This window comes from Gymnoscopelus microlampas, assembly GCF_963454915.1.
Source record: "Gymnoscopelus microlampas genome assembly, chromosome: 12".
NCBI lineage: Eukaryota > Metazoa > Chordata > Actinopteri > Myctophiformes > Myctophidae > Gymnoscopelus > Gymnoscopelus microlampas.
Window position 1 is genome coordinate 39266901 of NC_139949.1, and position 22361 is coordinate 39289261.

The 22361-nt window shown below is 39.2% G+C and overlaps 1 protein-coding gene across 3 annotated transcripts in view; it reads right to left on the bottom strand.

Annotated features, from left to right (window-relative positions):
• The window catches only part of LOC311056918 (ryanodine receptor 1-like), a 115123-nt gene that overhangs the window by 12709 nt on the left and 80053 nt on the right, over window positions 1-22361 (bottom strand). The window contains exons 79-92 of one of the 3 annotated variants that reach the window (XM_084073767.1): window positions 19973-20082; window positions 19568-19619; window positions 18974-19048; window positions 15051-15150; window positions 14430-14509; window positions 14246-14322; window positions 13992-14065; window positions 9472-9552; window positions 9012-9100; window positions 8715-8843; window positions 7778-7882; window positions 5705-5764; window positions 1685-1766; window positions 109-1430 (exon numbers count right to left, since the gene is read on the bottom strand). In XM_084073767.1, the coding sequence (XP_083929893.1) occupies window positions 109-1430; window positions 1685-1766; window positions 5705-5764; window positions 7778-7882; window positions 8715-8843; window positions 9012-9100; window positions 9472-9552; window positions 13992-14065; window positions 14246-14322; window positions 14430-14509; window positions 15051-15150; window positions 18974-19048; window positions 19568-19619; window positions 19973-20082 (2436 nt within the window). Of the gene's footprint in view, window positions 1-108; window positions 1431-1684; window positions 1767-5704; window positions 5765-7777; window positions 7883-8714; window positions 8844-9011; window positions 9101-9471; window positions 9553-13991; window positions 14066-14245; window positions 14323-14429; window positions 14510-15050; window positions 15151-18955; window positions 19049-19567; window positions 19620-19972; window positions 20083-22361 lie in introns of all 3 variants that reach the window. The other 2 variants (XM_084073765.1, XM_084073766.1) reach the window with 2 other exon arrangements.

A 22361-nucleotide genomic window follows, 5' to 3' on the forward strand; every position in this document is an offset into this window, starting at 1 on the left:
GCAAATATTTAGACTTAAATCATGCTCAGGACAACATAAAGTTCTACCAATGTTCAACATCACTGCATGCAAAGACGGTACATCCACTTCCTTTGTTTGTGCCTGTACCTTTTTCCTCTTCGTTATGGGCGTTCCTTCTGGAGTGGGAGGCTCAATAGTCGCCTCTATTCCCATGTCTCCAAGACCACCTCGAGCATCAATCCCTGCTACTCTGCCACCTTCCTTTTCTCCCGAGTCTTCCTCCTCCTCCTCTCCGTCCCCGCTCTCTCCAGTATCCGTCAACCCTCCTGCCTCCTGCTCCTCCCCCGTCCCCGGCTCCCCCGGCAAGTCGCCGTGCACATCGTCCTGCGTGGGGTCCGGCATGCTGGCCAGAATCTCCGTCATGGTGATGTTCTTGGCTCCCTCCACCAGGCCACCTCCAAACAGGGTCTGCCAGATGAGCATGAAGATACCTTTGCACACACTGTAGATGAAGTGGAGTATGCCCACCAGGATGGTCCAGAAGAATGTGGACAAAGCCACCACGATCTCCTTGATGGTCATCTTCCTCACCCTCCGGTACTGCCTGCGCAGGTTGCGGAAAGTGAAGATGCCGAGGAAGCTCAGCATGCTGTTGATGAAGTCTACGAAGGCCGAGCTTGATTCGGGCGGCAACTCCTCTCCGTTGCCTTCCTCATCTCCTCCCCCACCGCTGCCGCCTCCCCCGTCTCCCTCCCCTCCGCTTTCTACCGGCTCATCGTCTTCCTCCTCTTTCCCCTCTTCTTCTACCTCAGAGATCTGCGAGGCTATGTTCATCTCAAAGATGGTGTCCTCGCAGAAGTTGACGAACATCTCCATCTTTTCTGACTCGCCCCCTTCGTTGACCACGTCGAAGATGAACTGCCGTTTGGACTCTCGGACTTGGGGCATCTCCCACTGTTTGCGGTTCACCTCAGAGATCTCAAAGTAGATGCGCTCAATCTTCCTGCTAGCGCCCATTATCTCGATTCTGCCCAGGAAAGGGCGGAAGTAGTTCATCACATTCTCCGCCTGCTCGACAAAGTTCTGCAGCCTAGTGTCGTGGGGCACGTGCTCAGACAGGTTGGTGAGTAGCACCGCGATGTTGAAGCCGATGTCCTTGGCGGGCTCCTGGAAGCGGTTGGCAAACTCATCGTAGTTGATCATGTCGTTTTCATCGGCCTCTGAGCACGACAACAGAAACTGGATCTCGGAGGTGGAGTATTGTTTCTGACTGTCCATAGCCTTCTGGAAGTCCTTCTTGGAGATTAGTCCCCGAGGGTCTGTGACGTAGTCACGGAAGGCGTCAGACACCACAATGTCCTTCAGCTTAAGGAACATGTCAAAGAACTTTAGGATCATCTCCACGTTGCTGGAGGACTCCACCAACATGTCCACCATCTGACGGGCAATGGTGCCGTTCACCACATTTCCTGCGCAACACACAGAAAATTTAGCACAGTAGAGCGGTAGCTTATAGAAGTTCCCCTCCATGCATTCACACTTTTATATTTCAACACAAAGTTTGTCTCGATTATTGCCAAATCAATATAACACAAAGTCTTGATTTTTTTCTAACAAGCTGTCCTGGGAATAAAGTAAAAGCGCAGATTAAAGCAGGCATGTGGTAAATAGTGGGACTTCAACAATTGCTACAGTACATCAGCATTATCAAATAATACTCTACCCTCCAACAGTGAAAGCAGCATGACAACCATATCTTTCTGAAGGTCAAGAAGCTCCTTCAGCAGACCAATTTGACTCGAGTCCTATGGCAGGTCAAAAAACACAGGATCTTACAATGATAATAGCTGGTTTGACAGTCTTTTGGGGGAAAAGGGATGCACAGGGAACGTTTGATATTGTAAACAACAGCGTCAGCACTCCATAGTCATAACACAGAGGGATTTTTGAAATCTGAGGAAATCCAATTTCTTATGAGCTGAAGGTTACATACAAAGGTTTTAAATCATTCAATCATGCTTGTGACTTATAGCCAACCTGAGAAGCTTGGTATTTCTGGTATTTATTTAAAGGACAACTTCACCCATTGTAAATCCATCTTCATATAATTGTTCCTCACTAATGCTTTATAAGATGGCAACATGTCAGTGCACTCGCTCTGTGTCTCAGAGTAGGGCTCTGGACAGTTCAGAAACCTGCCTATATATACCAGTGACGTCATTGCAAGATTTTCAACTTGTTTATTTATTTATTAAATGTGTATTAATGCTAGAACAATGGCTTCTATTTCAGCATGCTATCTTTCCAGGAAGAGAAAGGCTGTGTTTTTTATTAGCTTGGAATCCTCATCTATGATGTCATTGGCAGTCAGGTTTCTCTACTGTCCAGCCCACCAATGAGATTGATTGATTGATTGATTGAATACTTCATTAGACAGAAATGCAAACAACACAGGGTACAGTCATACATTTGGGCTAAAAGGATAACACAAAAAGTCCTAGGGACTTGTTTCCATTGTGGTCCTATGTACTCAATTCATGAACGATGCAAAGTAGACGGCATCTTATAACGAGCAATAGTTATAACCAATTATATGGAGATATGGTTGAAAATAGGTGAAGTGCTCCTTTAATAATTACAATATATTAACATGCTATATTCTGACTTTGAACAACCATTCTTCACCAATAAGGTTATGTACATTGTGGTCCTCATGATGTACAGAATGGCATGGCAAGACTGGCATAGATGTTACAATACAGTTGGCATCAAATATTGTACACTGTATGAGTACACAAAATGAATATGACACTATTCAATAGCTGTGCTTAAAGGTAGGGTAAGTGATATTTTTTGGTTAAAACAAAAAGTATTTTGTTAAAAGGTTAGAGCACTATATTGTAATAGTAATCATTGCTTTAGAGTGTTTGTTCAGTAACAGGAGTCTCCCCGTCTCTCCAGCTCTTTAATAAAGAGAAAATACATTTTCCGGTAGGTGTCAAAATCTCAGCCAATCAGGAGAAAGTACCCATTTGTAAGCTTCATTTTTATAGTGTTCCAGTTCCAATTTTGCCTGCTCATTTCTTAGTGTCATCACTTCCAATTTCACTTGTTTAATCTATATCCTGATTGAGTTCTCCATCCTGATTGGATAAAATTGGAAATGAAAGTGAAACTGAAACAAAAATGCATTTTCTGTTTTATAAAGAGCTGGAGAGACAAGGTGACTCCTGTTACTGAACAAACACTCTATAGCAATGAGTACTATCAGAATATAGAGCTATTTAACACTTATTTTAACCAAAGAAAATCACTTACCCTACCTTTAAATATCAGTGCAATGTGACAAGTGCAATATCAAGGCACTTTAATCATAATCACCATACGATGTGAATGATCAGTATTATTTTTTATTGAATGCAGTTCAATGTTAAATGTAGTTTAAAGAAATAAAAATACATCTTTGTCCCCGAGATCATACAAATCGTTGCTGTCGGGCAGAAACCTCCATATTTCAATTTCTTATGTTTTTCCCCCGTAAATTCATACCCTACTTCATTCAAGTGTCGCACAAAAGAAGTAAAAATACCAGATCTATAAACTCACAACAACACTTTGGACATACAAGGTTTCCACCCGACAGCAACAAAATAATTTAATATTATTCTACACCTTAGAAGTGTTGCAAGGTGCATTTGTATCCAACTGTAAGTTTAACCAAATTAGTCAGAATTAGTCTGAAATAACACACCACAAATGAAACATGTAAAAGCATCTTCCCTCGGGTTACTTATTAATGATATGAAAGAGGGAGAGTCAACATCATTCTTACAACTGTTAAATATGTGCACACTGAATGAGTGTAACATTAAAACATATATTCCAACACTGGAGGTTAAAGGTAAGGCAACAGATAAGGGACAACTTCTGAAATTGACATACTAGTCCATATCTAAACAAGAATATCAGTTCCCTTTTCATATAATTATATGGAAATTATTCAAAAAGTTCTGAAAAGGTGAATGTACATGTACCAAAATGGAATTGCACAGTGATGACATCACAAGTGGAGGATGTAGCTATATGGTCAGTACTTTGAGTACATTATTGGCCTACGAATGTACACTGTACATTTCTGGCATTCTAAACCAGGTATACTGTATTTGCAATGCTCTGTAGGCCTCTCTCTACTGTTATAGGTATATAAATGTATATGGATGTTTTAAGTATCCTTGTATTTGTTTATAGGGAGTGTGAGTGAGTTTACCAGGGTGGACTGTTTCCACTTGTGACATCACAGTACTGTTTTTCAAATTTTTCAATTTGAATATCCAGAATTTGTAATTATCTGTTGCCGTGCCTTTAAAGGGCAGATCCTTTTCTCAGAAGATCTTGTATTCACATGCATTTATGCATAAATAATTGGTTCGTAGTGATATGGTAACAGTGGTCAATGTAGGAATGTCCTGATATAACTTGTCATAATGTCATGATAAATATTTTCTGTAATTTTATTCTCCTTGTAAACATTGTTGTTCACTGAATCCTATCCATACTGTATGTAAATATGTATACATTTGTGATTGTTCAAGCATTCTCATTACAACTTAAAAAGGCAAATGAGTAACAAACAAACTGAGAAAAGAATCCGAGGTTGAAGTACAGCCAGTAAACACATATCACGTCACAATAAAAATAAAATGAATACCTACTTTACCCTTCATTGACCATGTGAAAGACAGTTTAAATAGATATGTAAATATATATCATAAGATTTTTTGAACAGATTAAAAATAAAACACTATTACATTTCAAAATACTCTGTCTCGTTTTATCTTCTTTCTTCCAGTATTGCATTCGTTTTCTTACGGCATCTAATAATATTGTCATTTCATTTAATATACATCACACCAGAATATGACATTTTGCTATTCAGAATAAAGGCGTGCTTTGGAATACAGGGAGAATGTGGTAAGAGTGGTATTATTAAAATTATATTATAACTTGGGAGCAAAGTTCAGGGAGGAAGCAGGGACAACTGCTTCAACATGGTGATAATATCACCATGTTCAAGCAGTTGTCCTAATAATGTGGGACATAGTATGTGATGTCCCCCACTATCACTTTTAAAGGCAGAAGCGGTAAGTACTTAAATACAATTAGACAACTTTTTCTGAGGATGTGTACTGTACTCAAATGATTATTTGTGTCTATTTTCATCTCGATTACAATGGCATTCTAATCCAATGAAAAAAATCCCTTTGAAAAGAAAATAGTGTACGTTATTAATGCCGTCAGCAGATCCAGTCTAGAGCCCGCCTAATTAAAAAAATATGTTTCCGGTTTGTAAACGCAGTGCTATTGTTTCAACCAAAATGTAATCTTATGAACCTTTCTTCAAGTACTCCTTGGAATACTTTGTTTGGTATATCAATGTTTTATTTTAACTCGTATCAACCGGTGAAACAAGGCTACTCAATTGGACATTTATGTGGGGGAACAATAACACTGCTGCACAAACCGGACACAGAAATCTTAGAGTAGGCGGGCTCTAGACTGGATCACACTGGTTAATTCATAATAGAAACCAGCCTTTCCACAGGTACTGCCAGAAAGCCTGCAGTGACGCGAGGTTACTGTCAGCATGTTCAGCCTGGTCAGTAATGTTACCAAGCTACCAAGGAAGATGACAGCAGCAGATGCAACAATCATCACCCATGGCCATATCTAAAATATACTGTACCGTATGGTCAGACTCATTGAAGGGAGGAGGATTTCTTATGGGCTGACATGTGCTCTTTGTCTGCCATGAGGGAATGACATTTTAACATGTCTGTACTATACAGAATAAACTTCATTTAACAGCATTTACTTTTGATACTTAGGTTTAATTAATTAATTAAGTACCAGATACTTACTTTTGATACTAAAGTACATAATAATATCAGATAATCTAAGACTTTTACTCAAGTAGTATTCTAATGAGTGACTTTCAGTTTTCTACTGAGATATCTCTATTTTTACTGAAGTGTGGCTTTCAGGTACTTTTTCCAACACTGGTTAATGGGTATTTGGTGAATTTAGTCCTATATCATTTTACCCATACACACCAATAGTACTTGGACCACTAGCATATTTCGAACAATCAAGGACCACCCCACCTCTCCTGTTGAGAAACAGCGCTGTAAGTGACATAGGCCTAAAATCACCAAACTTACCCTTTAACCACTCTCCACACATTCTAATACGCAATCATTATTTTTCATTGGTGTACCACAGTAGTTGAAGGGGTACACTTACAAACCAGATAATAATTGTATGCATGTGCGTGATGCCTGTGCACATGCAGAATATTGAGTGGGTAAATGATGATTTCCTCAGTCATTCCAGACTACAAACTACTACTACTTACTGTACATGGTCAAACTTGATTAGTTTGACACATGTCTCGCGTATGAGTTAATATTACATTTACACAACACAACTGTTGCACATATCATTTTTAATGCAAAATCAATATTGTCTAAAAGATGCACAAAATATCCTCTAGAGTGGAGAAGTCACATGGTGGCCCTGGAAGCATTTTGTCCATTTTGTTTATCCAGTAACCTACAGATTTTAATATTTACTGGGATTAACATGGTTCCACACATTTGATCCATCCTGACATTTAAGTCTTTCATAAATTGGCAAATCAAAGGTACATCAAAGGTTAAAAACATAACTATTTGTATTTTTTGTTCTGTTTTAAATACTTTTATTTTGCAGATACTGTTGTTATTTAATCATTTCTATTGATTTGTAAACCAAACCAGGACCAACTGAATGTGTGAAACCACTTTGAAACCAGCCCATAATGAAATCTGTGAAAAATGAATTGTCAAAATACCTGTGAACACAGGAAGAAACCATGTGTCTTAGCTCTATACACAAACGTTTGCAACTGCAGGCTGGTGAGTATTTTGTGCACAGTGTGCGTGCATATTGGCAGCCACTTAGACAAAATGCTTGAGGATGTTCAATAGACTTATGGCTAGCAAAAATACACATGTAATTTCCTCATACATGTGTAATAAACCATATATAGTCTATTACTTACAGTATGGTGTGTACACCGTATATTTATTTAATTAACCAGTTAAACTCTATACACCTCATTGACCGGAGTCCGCGGGCCTAAACTAGGCCCCCTCCTTTCAATCAACACCAAATCTCTTTGGTGCTCACAATTTGTGGGCTTGTAGAGCTGATAATTTTGGCGAATTCTCTCCCCGAAACAGGGATGCTAGGGTTCATATTAAGGAAACACCAACATTAACACGTTCCTGTGGGCTCGCTTTAACTCATTCCACAGAAGCAAATGCAGAATCTCCCACAACAGTTCTGAAAAAGGCCTCACAAGTATGTTATGGCAAGGATTCTCAGGTTCTAAATTAGGGGTTCCTGCCGCTTGCGAAATAGCTTGAACAAAAAAACAAAAAAACGCGTTGTGAGCTGTCGATTCGCTATTTAAGAAATGTACGATTCATTTCACGTTTTTGACAGTAATGATAGAAAGAAATAATGGTAGAATGTGAATGTAAATTATACATTTAAATCAAATAAATGACACACATATATAGTACATATACTGTACATATTGATTGCTTATTATTAATAACTAATAATCGTTCAGTCAATAACTAATGCATGTCATTCCAATTCAGGATAACCCAAGTGATCGGAATCATTTGCTGTGACATCATGTTTGTGTTTCCTTAATATTGTTCACAGCAGTCAGTTTGATAGTGAAGGGTGTGGTTTAATGAGCTCGTACCTGGGCCAGCTTCATCATCATGTGAGCGAAGACGTGGAGGAAGCCCACCACAGCGTCCCACAGCCTGCTGTGGGCCAGAGACTGCTGGTTCCCTGTGCACGGGCCCTGACCACAAGGATTAGAGCAGTGATTCTCAGGACCGCCAGTTGGATATGCATTTTATTTCAAGGACCTCCATAACTCTGAGAGTGTACAGATGGAACCTTACGGGTCCATTTGGTTCCATTTGTACAGTCTCAGAGTTACAGACCTGTAAGGGTCCATTTGGACCCCCATCAAGGAACCCTGAGGGTCCCCCAACCCACTTTGAGAACCACTGTATTGGGCCATGGACCACCATTTGAAATGTTTTTTTTTTCTTTCTTTGGGACCGCAAACTACTGTACAATGTAAAGTCCTCAGCGTTAATTTTACTCTGAGAGTACACAAATGGAACCAAATTGACCCTTATATATATTACATATACTGTATGTAAGGCTCCATTTGGTTCCTAACTGTCAGTCATTTAGCTGGGGACCCCCTGGAACCCCTCAAGGACACCTGGGGGTCCCCGGGCCATACGTTGAGAACTAGTGGATTAGATCACATCACATTAGTCATTACTGACGCATTGCTCGGGGCTATCAATACATAATGGACACAAAACAATAAGTGGTCAAACCATACATATTGTACATACTGTAATGCAGTGGTTCCCAAGATTTTGTAGATCAAAGGCATTTGTGGCTCACCCACATTGTTGTGAGCTTGTAGATAAGCCTGCTTCTTATTTTTTTGCATGTTTTGAAAAACCTTTGAAAACCTTTGTAAATCTTAGAAAATGTCCAAAACCTTTTTCATTTTCTTCTATGTTCGCCTATAATGAAATGCCCCAAATAAAGATGCAAGGTTGAAAATCGTTTCAAAATCAGATTTCTTTTTTTCAAACTCGATTTACCTGAATGTACTCAGTCAGACTGTTGAAAATCTGTTTTGCCACCGTCATTGCTTTAGAGAAATTCTTCTTCCCTGGATCATCAATGATGTCTTTGCCGGAGTAGTACCAGTAGAAATCACTGATGGACTCCTGTTGCACGCACACAACAAGGAGCAGTGTAAAAATGTCATGAGATTGTGGCATATTTTACACTGCTAAAAGATGCACGTAACATTTAGCAAACCGGACTTGCATACACATGTATACACATTTACAGTGTGCCTACTGTAATAACCAGGGTGTCACAGTTTACAGCACCTGTAATCGAAGCAGGTAGTCTACTGTGCAGATGATGACGTTGATGGTAGTGGTACAGGCAGTCTGTGTGCGAAGGTAGTTCTGAAAATCTGCAATAGAATAGAGACCAATGTGAACAGTTGTGAACAGCGACATTAGATTACATTTGACTCTTGCACGTTTACGTTTAGGTAGGTTGACTGTATTATTTATGTACTGTATGTCTATGTTTTCGGTTTTATGTGAGAGGACCACAATGGAAATAAGTCTTTATTGTGTTTTTACCCTCAATTGTCTTTCAACCCTCAATTGTTGTGATGGTTTCTAGCAAATCAAATCATGTTTTATAGTTTCTACAGTAACATTTGACTCCTGTACGCTTTCTATCGTGAAAAGTAACATTTGACTCTTCCATGTGTTCTACCATAACAAGCTCAGTTTGAAGCTCAGTCCTATGGTTGGAGATGTGATTGCCTCTCACCGTTATTGTGGCCCTCACAAAGCAGCTGCAGGAACCGGAAGAGGTCGCATGTGAACTCATCGTCCGCCATGACCTTCTCACCTAAACGGGAATGGAGAGGAAAACATCAAAGTACCTTGCCAAAATGACTGCACGGTCAAAATTAGAAACAAACACTGTAAAAGTGTTAATTTAACCCTGAGAGTGTACAAATGTAACCAAAATGGTGATTTGGTTACATTTGGAAATTGGAAACACTCTCATAGTTACAAATGGATAAATCAACACTGAATTTGACTGTGTTCGTCCGACGATGAACAGGCAAGTGCAAGTTTATGGCTCCAAATCAGAAAGAGTTGGCTTGCAGCAAGGCATAAAACACAATGCGTTCTCACAACAGGCCAAGCAGACTCAAAACAGAGAGGACTAACACAACACATTTAAGACACATTAAACACTGAAACAGGGCAGCTCATCTATGTGAGAGTCTAAACTTTAAACGTACACATTTGAAGCTGCAGGTTTATTTATTAATCATCAAGGCAAATACAGTGAACAATAGTAATGGTAAACAAACACCCATACTACATACTGTACATATCATTACTGGTTTTGCTCTGAATACATAAGAATTGTCTGCTGTTGCTATTCCACTGTACGATGGCGTGGCACACAGTGTACAGCAAAACTAACTAACATCATTGGATGTTCTGTTTTTAACAGTAAAAGAGGTGTTTGCATACATATTTTGTACAGTATGTTAAACCGAGAGATGCTAGGTTTGATGTTTGATGTACCTGGTATCCTAGTTGATTTGAAGCAATCTTTTTCCTTTTTTTGCACTCTAGTTACAGTATATGTGACTTACCCTGTCGTCTGTTGACTGGTAGGCTTCATACCATTCACTCTTATTTCAAACTTGGAATTTACTCTGACTAAGAGCATTTGCTAAATGACTAGATTGTAATTTGTAAATGCAATACGCAAAAAGTTGTTAATCAAGTATAGAAACAGTACTGCATAAAAACACGCATAATACATCGATATCAACATGTACAAATACAAGGGACAATAATACATGACAGGTGACAAAACAACAGTTATAACAGCACCATATAAACAGACACACAGACAAGCCATGCAGCACAGACCTCCACTCCTCTAATGAGACACAATGAAGAGGCAGACGGGTTGGGGCAATGTCCAAGGAAGCATTCATTGGAAGTTAAAGAATGAAATATGTGTGCTAAATATGAAAATTAATCCCTGAAATTGATTCTTTAGTCCAGAGGTTTTCAACTGATTGTGAACCAGGGACCACCGCCCTGACTAAGAATCAACCAGTGGACTACTGTTGTGTTGGGTGGGGATATGGGCTTAGATTCGTGTTTTTGGTAACACTAAAATACGTATATCCCTTTATAAGACTGTTTCTCAACCAATTGTCCATGGACACGTTATCAAATAATGACTGAAATATTATGCTAGTGAGCAGAGTTTTCTTTTTCTATATTAAACTCATTTTAACTGATATACTGATTTGTAACTTATGTATGAGTGAGGAGACACACCCTATTACATGGGCACATTTCCTACTAATGATAGAAGTTGATGGAAGTTCTTGACCTCCTACTTCCCAGTAACTGCTGTCAACTACATTAACGTGTCATCTTAGCTCACCAGGTCATTGAGTGAACTGTTTCTCATGGCAAGAGTATGGGTGCTCCATGTCTGTCTCTTCTTGGCTATAGTGGAGTCTCATGTAATTTTCTGTCTCGCACCTTGACCTGTACATATTCTTCAGGTATGCCAGCATAAAAATACTACTGTCACAGAGAAACCTAGTTACAAAGGGTAAAATATGTTTTGTTTTTACTGTAAGCTTTGGGAATTCTGCCTGACAACTCATCCAGAACTTCACAAGCGTGACTGTGAAGTTCTTCACTTTCCTACATCACTGAATGCATGATCAGGGACCACATGCAATACCTCCACGGACCACCAGTTGAAAACCCCTGCTTTAGTCCTTCAGCTATAGTTGAGATGAGATAATTATGGTGATGAGCTGAGGACTTGCCACAAATCACAATGTGTGATTGTGCACGTGTTGCCAACACTGATGATGAGAATGGATTCACTGTGAATGGGGGATGACTGGAAATACATTTAATGTTATTTTGAAATATGTCTGACAGATGGATGAATACAAAAATGTATCACTTTTCATAATAGAGTCAAACGTTGTGTTGGCAGCTATTTTTTTTTTAATATATTTTTTAACAGTGGAACTACTTGCGGGTGCGGTAGTTTGTGAGTGCAATATTTAAAATAATTAAACACTAACAGTGACACCTATTTTTCCCCCAGATTACAGTTTCCAACATACATGGGGCTGCCATGAAGGCATTTTGTATATTCCAATTTGTCTATAAAATAAACTATTTTTTAACATTAGCAATGGACAGTGGCAACCAATCCCCTCTTGGTGGAATCTCAGCATAAGAAAAAAGGAAATGAGATGACAGGGGGGACAGTGGAGAGAAAGAGGAAGAAAAAGAGGAGAAAAGTAAATAGACAGATGGACAGAAATGTAATTTACCCCGTTTTGTGTCTGATGGCCATGAAAGGAAGGACAAGGGAAGAGGAGGAGGAGGAAGAGGAGGATGAGGAAGAGGAGGAGGAAGAAGAGGAGGCAGTGATCGTGGGGAGGGGAGAGAGGACGGTCAGTGTGTTGACAACAGTAGAGGACTAGGAAATGGGAAGGGTGAAGATTAACGACACTCCCCGGTGAACTCGTCCCCACAGCAAAAATACTGCTTGTGCATTTAACTCCGAACAGGGTCCATTTTTTACACTTTCGGAGTTCAATTAACGCTCCGGATTTCACCGTGCAGGTATACAAAAAAAAACAACTATGGGTAAAATGGCGATCTGGAAAAGACCAATTAGCAATTCAACAAACAACACACAAAGAATAAAACAAACATATACATATTCTCTGAAACGGCAATTCAAGGTGTTAGAGTGGTGCGGCAGACAGGGGACGTGGCCAAGAGTTAATTGGAAGAGGTAAGGACAGTGCCACTTAAGTTGCTAGGCTGGACAATTAACCAAAAATATATCATTTAGATCCAAAAAACGACTTAATCTTGCTCATGTAGGTAATCAAATAATCGAGATTCGCGTTTTCTTTTTAAATTGTTTTCTTATATATCAACAAATCGATACAACATTTTTGTTGTACAATGGATGGCGTACAAAAATAGAGAATATAGCCGATCTACAAGCTCACAACGCGTCACATTGTCTCGTGTTGTGAGCTTGTAGATCTTATATATTTGCATTTGTTGATTCTACTCGAGGCAAAAGTTTGAAATAATCGTGATATTTATTTGAAGTCATATTGCCCAGCCCAACCACTTGTCTCCCTCTATTATAGCCTGATTACTATGGGACCCCCACCCTCTGTCTGCCTGTAGTTCAAAAACCTTCAGGTTAGGACATGGCTCATTCAATTCAAATCAACATCTATTAAAAGTCACAACTGAACAACACTTTGAGGGAGATGAATGGAATTAATTGCAGAGCCTTTCCACAATGTGATTAATCAATTAGCTCAGTTGTGTCAATGACAATGTGACAAAAATCCTCCAATTTGCATAAACATGGCCGGATTAGCATTCAGCATTACATATAGATACTGTGTTGATAGATGCGTTCATGGCCTAAAGGGTAATTCAGACTGCTGCATTTTTCCCTCCGCAACCTTCCAATGCTTATATGCCTGTAAGAGATACTTGTTTTGTTTTGATATTTTATGTTTTACTAAAGACTGGAGAGACAGGGAGACCCCAGTTACTGAACAAACACTATATAACAAGTCAAATGTCCCTGTTCATAGCACTGGAGCCTCTTGGACGATAAATGTGTTTTTATTTACTGTACAAGGATTTGATGACTAACGTTTTGATACCAAGTGTATCTTCATGGCTCTTTGGCATCAAAACGTTAATCACCTGTATACTTGTGTAAATAAAAATGCATTTAATCATCTGAGATGCTCAAGTGCTTTATTCCTTTTGTCTGCTGATGTGTTCTGCTCCTGTGATGCACCGGACCTGCCTGGTAACTGTTTGATGTACAGTGGAATTGTTATATAGAGTGTTGACCTTTTTAACAATAAATCAAAAAATATCACTTACAGCACCTTTAAGTTTATGCTCCATTGTATGGCGCACAGAAAACAGCCGATCAGTACAAGCTCACTATGTGTTGCATTTGCAACGTGTTGTGAGACTGTAGTGTAGACCGACTATTTCTGGTGCACAGCATTAATTGGGCTTGATGAATTGGGCTTAAAACGGTTTAGCCTCATTTCGAATCTTTGGTCTGAACTAGGATTTAGAACAAACTTCGCCTGCATGTGGAAAATACTAGGTGAAATATATAACCTTGAAAATACTGCTTTCAACATGGTGTTTGTGATCAGCGTACCACAGATCCTAACAGTGTTGAGATTGTGAAGCAGTCTGGTGACTTACTTGTGCCTTCCTCTGACACCATGCCCAGGCCTTCTGCCTTGTTCTGCCTCTCAAAGGCATTTAGATCCAGGACACTGCACGTCACAAATATACAAGAAGTCACACACGTTAGATGTATACATGTACTGTACATGACCAGTGGTTTTCAAAGTGGGGGCTCACAAGCTCACAACGCTTGCGATGTGACACGTAGTAAGCATGTACATCAGCTATTATCTGAAGTATAAATCAGCTTTTGGAGAATGGAAGCTGACCAGCATGTCTGCATCAAAGCCTGAACGCTCAGAAAGAATCCCACATCTTTCTTATCCTTCAGGTATTCCAGCATTTTCTGCAAAGAACAACATCCATAATTGAAACCAGTAATACCACTAAATCCAGAAATTCAACATTGCATGTGTCTCTTAAAGGCCTAAGGCTTAAACTCTTTGTACATACCCGTTGCACCTCACTGTTGCCACCATTCAGGATGGAAATACCTAACTTGAGGGTTGCAGACACCATGGGGCCAGTGTCACCTATACAACATAAAGTGACGGACAGGATTACGTATGATATGGGACTCAATACCACCTCAAGTCCACATTTTTGCTGACAGCTTGCAGAGGAAATGCAGCACTGCAACAAAACAAGCCCAACAACTTCCTGAGACACAAGAGTTTTGTGTGCATAGTAAATGTGTTGTTTCGGTTGTGTAATATTAAAGACATACATGTTTTCAGTACAAATCACAGATGGCTGCAGGACAACTCTGGGTTTGCATAGTGAAAGAGGGAGTGAGTGTGTGTGTAGGGCTGGGCGATATATGGACAAAATCAAATATCACAATATTTTTGACCAAACATCTTGATATTGATATTGTGATAATATTGTATTGTGATGATAATGGTAATGTTCTTTCTTTTGAAACTATAAGTCTAAAGTGATTGATACCAGAAAAATACATAATTTTGCATATAAATCACATCATTACGATAGGCAAAATCCCGGATGAAATCTAGTCACATATCATGATACCGATGTATTATCAACATATTGCACAGCCCTAAGTGTGCCTACCTTTGCAGGCGCTGATCATTTGCAGGACCATCTCTGCAGCGCCACGGTTGTGAAGTCTGGATTGCTGGTACAGGAGTCTTTGCTTCTCCATTTCTTTTTCCTATGATAAGCATAGCCACAGTGTAATCCCTGCAGTTTGGATTTTAATCTCCACATGAATGGATAGAACAGAACCTGCTACTATATCACCTTGGACCAATTTTGACTAGTTCTTGTTTCAATCACTGAAGTCATCAGACAGTTCTTAAATATTTGCAATTCACTTGAAAAAAAGACACCATTATTTGATGTACAAAATGAATTAGGTACTAATAATAAGTTTATTGATGCACTAATAATTAGGTAAGAGGTCATAACTGGCATTGTATTTTTATCATACATTAATGACTTCAGGACACTTCTGTTTTCCCAATGCTGTTGTAGGTATAATGTTTGAGATTAATGAAGCAAATTAAATAGTCCACCAGTGTCAGGCATGAGAATCTCTGCGGGAAATGGACATCTGATTGTACATGTGCCGATTTAAAGTGTTGCCTGTTCTATCCATTCATGTTCAGTAATTCCACAATCACACTTTGCTCACTCATGAATCTGACTGGGTACTGTCAAATCGAGTTACACTGTAAAATCCTGAGTGTTAATTTAACTCTCAGAGTGTACAAATGTAACCATATGGACCCATAAGGATCCATATGGTTACATTTGTGCACTCTCAAGAGTTAAATTAACACTCAGGATTGTACAGTGTACCAACATAATTTTACTTTGTGAGGAAATGGTTAATGACTTGTTTATGTATGACAAATATTCTGGTAGGGTGGTTTATGGTTAATTTATGGCTTAGTTCACTTTTTCCTCTCTGCTATCCAAAGCTGTCTTTCTACAGTTACAGTAAGTATTTGTTTGTTGCGCTATTATTATTATTGGTGCTATCTACCTGTCACTCACACACATTCTCTCATTCCAGTTTATTAGTCTTCAGAATCGTTAACAACTACTACTTCTTTACGTTTGCTGGTTGGGAGCAAACGTTATAGACTACAGCAAATAGCCCTGAATGGCCTTGCATGTTGCGGTAGAACAGTGGTTCTCGAACCTGTAGGTCGGGACCCAGGGGGGGTCCCTAGATGACAGTGAAGTGACAATTTAAGGAGTTTCAAGACCTTTTTAATACCTTAAACAAAAAAGAAAAAAAAGAAAGAAAGAAAAGAACAAAGACCATTACTGCATCAAAAGTAATCAAAAAGCTATACTATATAAACTGGTCAAACATTGGCCAAATTGTCAAATAATAAGAAAGAGGCAAAAGAGACAAGCTTACAGAGCTTGTAGTTCGGCTATTTTCTCAATATTTATCTGTGGAACTGAATCAAACTAAATGTAATGTGAACTCCTACAAGGTTCCTACAAGTTCAAATAAGATTATTTGGGGGGGGGGGGGGGGGGTCACAGCCTGAAAAGGTTGAGAACCACTGCGGTAGAAGACCTTGCAAAGGACCATACAGCTTACCAAAGTGTCTTCGTGGACGCTACTTTGTCTTACACTGTGTCAAAGTCATTTCACCAGCGCTTCGGCTTTAAGAAATGCTTTGACGGATTCATGTGCTGGAGAGACAGCCACATATTTCTTCAGCACTATCAAAACAACTTTCTTTTGAATTTGTACTTAAAAGTATAGTATTTGACCTACTGTAGGAGGAAGACAGTTGACCCACTGTCAAAATGAAGGCTAGTCCATACATTGCAAAATCATGAGTGTTAATTAACGGTAACTATGACTGTAAAAATGGACTTGAGTAAAATTGACACTAAGGATTTTGCAACAGGGAATTCCACTGTCCAACCTCAATACAGACCCAACCATCACATTACAACCCCCCTAAGCACCAACAACCACCCACCCCACCCCACCAACCCCCCGCCCTCCCACCCACGTATGCCTGGCCAAGGACTACCCGCTATGTGTTAATGCGGTTGGACCTCATTTGGAATTCATTACAGATGGCCCCTGCTCTTGGTCTGACTTATGACTCTGTCACTATGTGATTTTTGCAAATTGTCATTTTCTAAAGCATCCCTCTATGTGAATGAAGACTTAGACAACTTTCACTGTGGTGTATTCTACGCTGGCTTTCACTGTAGTCTGTCAGTACCCTATAGGTGAGTTAGGAAAGGGGACATTCATTAGTAGCATTCGGTTAATACAAATGAATTTGTTATGAAACAGTGAGGGGAGGATGTAAACAGAAGGAGAGACAGAGAGACAGACAGAACAGACTAAACAGGGAGGAGCGTAGTGAGTATTCAGTAGACGTGGCGTCAGTGTTAAATTACATTTTAAGAAACAGTGAGGGTTAATTTTGTTCAGAGATGGTTTATGCTTTGAATGGAGTTTGATGGCACCTGTAATGTCATTTTCTGACTCTGCAGAGTTCTGCCCCGTCTCATGTAAATATAATAACGTTTAGGTGAATTATTGTTTGCAAAATGTCCTTTGAAGATGCACATTCAGGGTGCCAAAACCATTCCTATTCACATAATTATGCTAGGAAGGCCATGGAAAGGACACATCAATATTGCTTGGTGAAACAAACTTTCCTCGCAATGTAATAAATAATAAAACACCACACTGTAACATTGTAGCCTCTGTCTAATCTGTATCTATTGATACCAAGTTACTACGTGTGCAGTTTGTGAACGATGCTACACAGATCACTTCTCATTTGGACAAAATGTCTTACCAATAACATACACACTTCACAAGAACAATGTTGGTGTAACTATCTTTTTGTGACATGCCTAGACTCTTAACTACTGTATGAAAGAGGTTTAACAATCTTCATTGGTTTCACTTTTACTTCACCCAGCGTTGATCTTGCATAATTATGTAATATACAAGACCCTGTTTCGTAAATCTTATTTCATCACAAAGACATAACTGGCATCTCCATATGTATCAGAGGAGACACATGGTTGTCTGCATCCTCCGCAGACCAAACAGTAAGGGATGGCAGTGACAGGGACTATACAGATGGGGGGATTTGGCAACGACTAAAAACTGTCATTAGAGCTAAATTAATTATTTAGAATCATTTCCAAAACCTTATCCTAGATAGCCGAAGTTGACAGTGTCATTATTATTAATATTAATGAAGGCCCAATCCAGATTTGGAGCATGGTGCATATACACTACAGTACACTACTGATCTATGATGACAAAAGTCAACAACTATTTGACTGAGCTATTGATACTAAAAATTACCAGTTGAAAGAATATTATGATAAATAATATGAAAGAAATTTGGATTGGGCCTTTAGTTACTGTATATGTATAAGTGAAGCTGACACTTTAGAGGTTAATGTAATGAAGGACAGGTCATCATGTTAGAGGAGTTGCAATAGAAGGGAGTATTGTAACATTATTGCCCCTCACTCCAACAGGCTGTGATTATGGTCAATAGTATAATTTAAACACCCCATCACGACACAGAAATGAAGTGACAGTCTTATACAGTATAAGCTCGAAATCATAATATTACAATCTTTCCTTCTATCTTTAAGCCTGAGTTATACTTAATTGTGCGCATATTTTGCGCGTGTTTTCGGTGTGTGACACAAATATAAATCAGGCTTCACTCCTCCATCATGGTGGCGTTCCCTTCCTCACTGTGTTGGCGATATACCACAGCAGGCCTCTGTTCCAACACATCACATGCATGAGGCACAGAATGCAGGCACAGAGGACAGGACACGCAGACAAACAGGACACGGAAAGCAGCAACGAGGGAAAGAGAAGAGATCATTATGGAAAGAGATATGGATGGTGGATAATGAGGTCACTCGATGCGTAGAGAGCTACCACTCCAGTGTGTGTTCCCGGTTCCCTGCCCCTCCACGCCCATTACCAGTTCTGACTGTCGCACCTCAAAGGACATCTCATCCTCAGCTTTTTCCAACTCATCCTCCTCCCCTTCGTCCTCCTCACCCATATGGCAACTCTAAAACACACACACACACACACACACAAGACAGTAACATTGTTATCCTCAGTAATTCGGATATGCCATAATTTACCTAAGCCTGTGAGAGTTTAATGTTTTGTTCTACGACATGACACCGTTAAGATCTCAGTTGAAAAGGTGTAAGAAGAGTGTTGAGCTTGCTACAGAGGTTCTTTTCTTAAAAACATGAACCCTAGCGTCCCTTTTCTGTGGATGCCATAATAGGTGAACATTCGTCGAAAATAGCAGATTTATACAGAAAAGAGATTTGGTGTAGAGGGAAAAAAATGAGACATGTGGGACACTGGTCAATGAATATAGGGTTTAAGTGGTTAACAGAAACCCAAAGCAAGTGTAAATCAGTGGTGGTAAGCCATGGGGAGGTAACTTCCAGGTGGCCGACAGACATCATCCCTGTAGCATTCTATAGTATAAATCAGTTCATATTTTCTTGCATAGGTAAAGATATGGAGAAGCATCTCAACTTCAAATTGAACTGATGTGATGAAGACTCACCTTTGCCATAATATCTGAGTATGCCATATAAAGGTGATCCGTATCAAGTTTACTGTAACAAGGGGGAAAACAAAAATTAAACAACGGGATATTTAGCAGTGCATGTGGGTACATTTTAACTCTGTAAAAACTACATGATAAAACTCTTTCTAAAACAACAATATGCCAACACTTAAAGGGACACGATCACTCTTTGTATGTGCATTACAGTAATAGTTCATGATCATGATATTCTACAGAAAAACACTATAAGGGTGCAGTCACACCGTTTTTTAGTTGTGATCTTTTTTTTTAATTAACAAAACAATGAAACAATTTTCCCCTTTTAGTTTGTTTTGTTTTGTTTTACTAATGCCCTGCCTCACAGTTATGCTACGACATTTTGAGAGTCTGAACTAGTTGAACCTCTTTTCCGTCAAAGCGGTACGGCTGAAATGCAAAATGAGTTGGTGAAGGGGATCTGGTTTGGTTTCCGTCTTTTCCTCTTCCTCTCCTTCCTCTTGGTCCATGGCTTTCTGAGATATAAGGATAAAGAGAACAATAGCACATACACTGTAAAATCCGGACGTGTTTATTTAACTCTGAGAGGGTACATATCTGACCAAATGGACTCGTACAGTTTTACTCTCTCATACATAGGCGGCGGGTGAGCCCGACATTTGGGAAGGCTGATACGGGACACATGCACGCGCGCGCAGCGCGCGTGCATGTGTCCACCTCCCGCGCGCGCGCGATTTTTTTCGGGTTTACCGTGGATAAAGTTACTTTTTGGTTACTTTATTTCGGTTTTAGGGTTAGGATTAGATATTGACCAATTTATACAGATAATGCTGCGCACATTTATTATATATAATTTGCTCAATTTAAAAAAAAATCCAGGATAACATTTGGGAAGGCTTAGCCTACCCTAGCCTTCATTACCCGCCGCCTATGCTCTCATAGTTACAAATCGATAAATGAACACTGAGGATTTTACTTTGAGGGTTAACCTGGGCAGTGAATGAGACACATCTACATCCACATTACTGTCCAGTTGCACTTGAGCAGCGCACTTATAACATTTAATGGGTCAAGTGGAGTTGGCCAGGAACCAACGGACAGACTTTATTTTCACTGGGAAGATCCCAGATTTGAATTTGGTTAAGATGCAATCCGTAAGATTCATGTCCTTACAGGCTTAACAGCCCGAAATATACCCTAGGCCAAACTATACCGGGGGTTAAAGTGGGCTAGCCTGGTTTATACCCTAGTCCAGTTCATACCCCAGTTTATAAAACAGGCTAGTCCAGAATATACCCCTTGTGTTTTTCATTAATTGTGTACTTTACATCAAAATGATTTAAGTAATGCATTATTAAGTAGTCTCGTGTAGCCAGACAACTATTCCACAATCTCTGAATGCTATATAGAGTCTGGAACTACAACTCCCAAAATCCGAGAGAGGAAAATGGCACTTCCGTTCACGAAAATATCTTTTAAAATATCTTTACGCTTTACTTTTTAATTTCCATTTCTGCTAAGCAGCAAGCTATGTATACTTAGATGATTTGTATTTATATTAGGATAAATTTGCGCGACTGTAAAGACGAAACGGAAATGGAGTGGAGGCTCCACATCCGGTTTATATTCTAATCATGATCAGAGCTTCCGAGTCTCAGACTGTATGCCGGAAACATTTGAAAATTGTGGGAGGCAACAGTCTGGTAACGCGAGACTAATTATTAAGTAACATCTCTCTAGTCCAGATTATACCCCCTTGTGTTCTTTCATAAACAAATCTGTATTTCAATGTCCAGAGTTATTTCCCCCCCACATCACAATTTATATATTTTGGGTTAGACCAGATATTTCTCCTGTTAAGTACATCCTATATAATCCTCCTACTGTATATAAGGGTATAATCTGGACTCGAGAGATGTTACTTAAAGGACAACTTTAGTTTTTTACAACCAAGGTTTATATTTTAGCTTGTAATTAAAGTAAATAAATGATGAGTGTTGTTTTTTTTTCATTTACTGCTTTCTATAGTTTTAGCAATTTTCGCAATCTTTTTTTACAGTGGGCGGGGGCATTCTGTCCGGTGGCTAAATATGTATTGTTTTACACAATAACCCGGCGTTTTCTTTATTATTATTTACAGTAGCTCTTCTAGCCCCCAGTAACTCACATCTGGCCATCAAAGACCACAGGACCTTTTTTATTGTGTAAAAATGGCATATTTAGCCACCGGACAGAATGCCCCAGCCCACTGTAAAAATATATCATGAAAATTGCTAAAACTATAGAAAGCAGTAAATGAAAAAAAAAAATAACACACATCATTTATTTACTTTAATTACAAGCTAAAATATAAACCTTGGTTGTGAAAAAACAAAGTTGTCCTTTAATAATGCATTACTAAAATAATGATGATGTGAAAAAAGAAAAGAAAGAAAAACAAAATGGGTATTTTGGGCTGTTACACCTGGATTCAAACCCCGGTCTCCTGCTCGAGCACTGAAATTGCACGAGCACCGCAGTTGTGTTATGTTTTAGCATAGTCTACCATACAGATTTAGTGGGGCATATTAAGTCAATATTCCATCAGAATCTTTCACTTGGTGATACAAGCACCAAAATTGGCACAAATGATGTCCAGGATGTACTATCTAAGAAAAGTACGAGATCCAGCTGACAATCCAAGATGGCCGCCAGTTTTCAAGATGGCCGCCTCATCAAATGCAAAATAAATGTTTTTTGAAGTAAAACTTGAATGAACACAAATGTATTAATGATCCAAACATCAAAATGAATG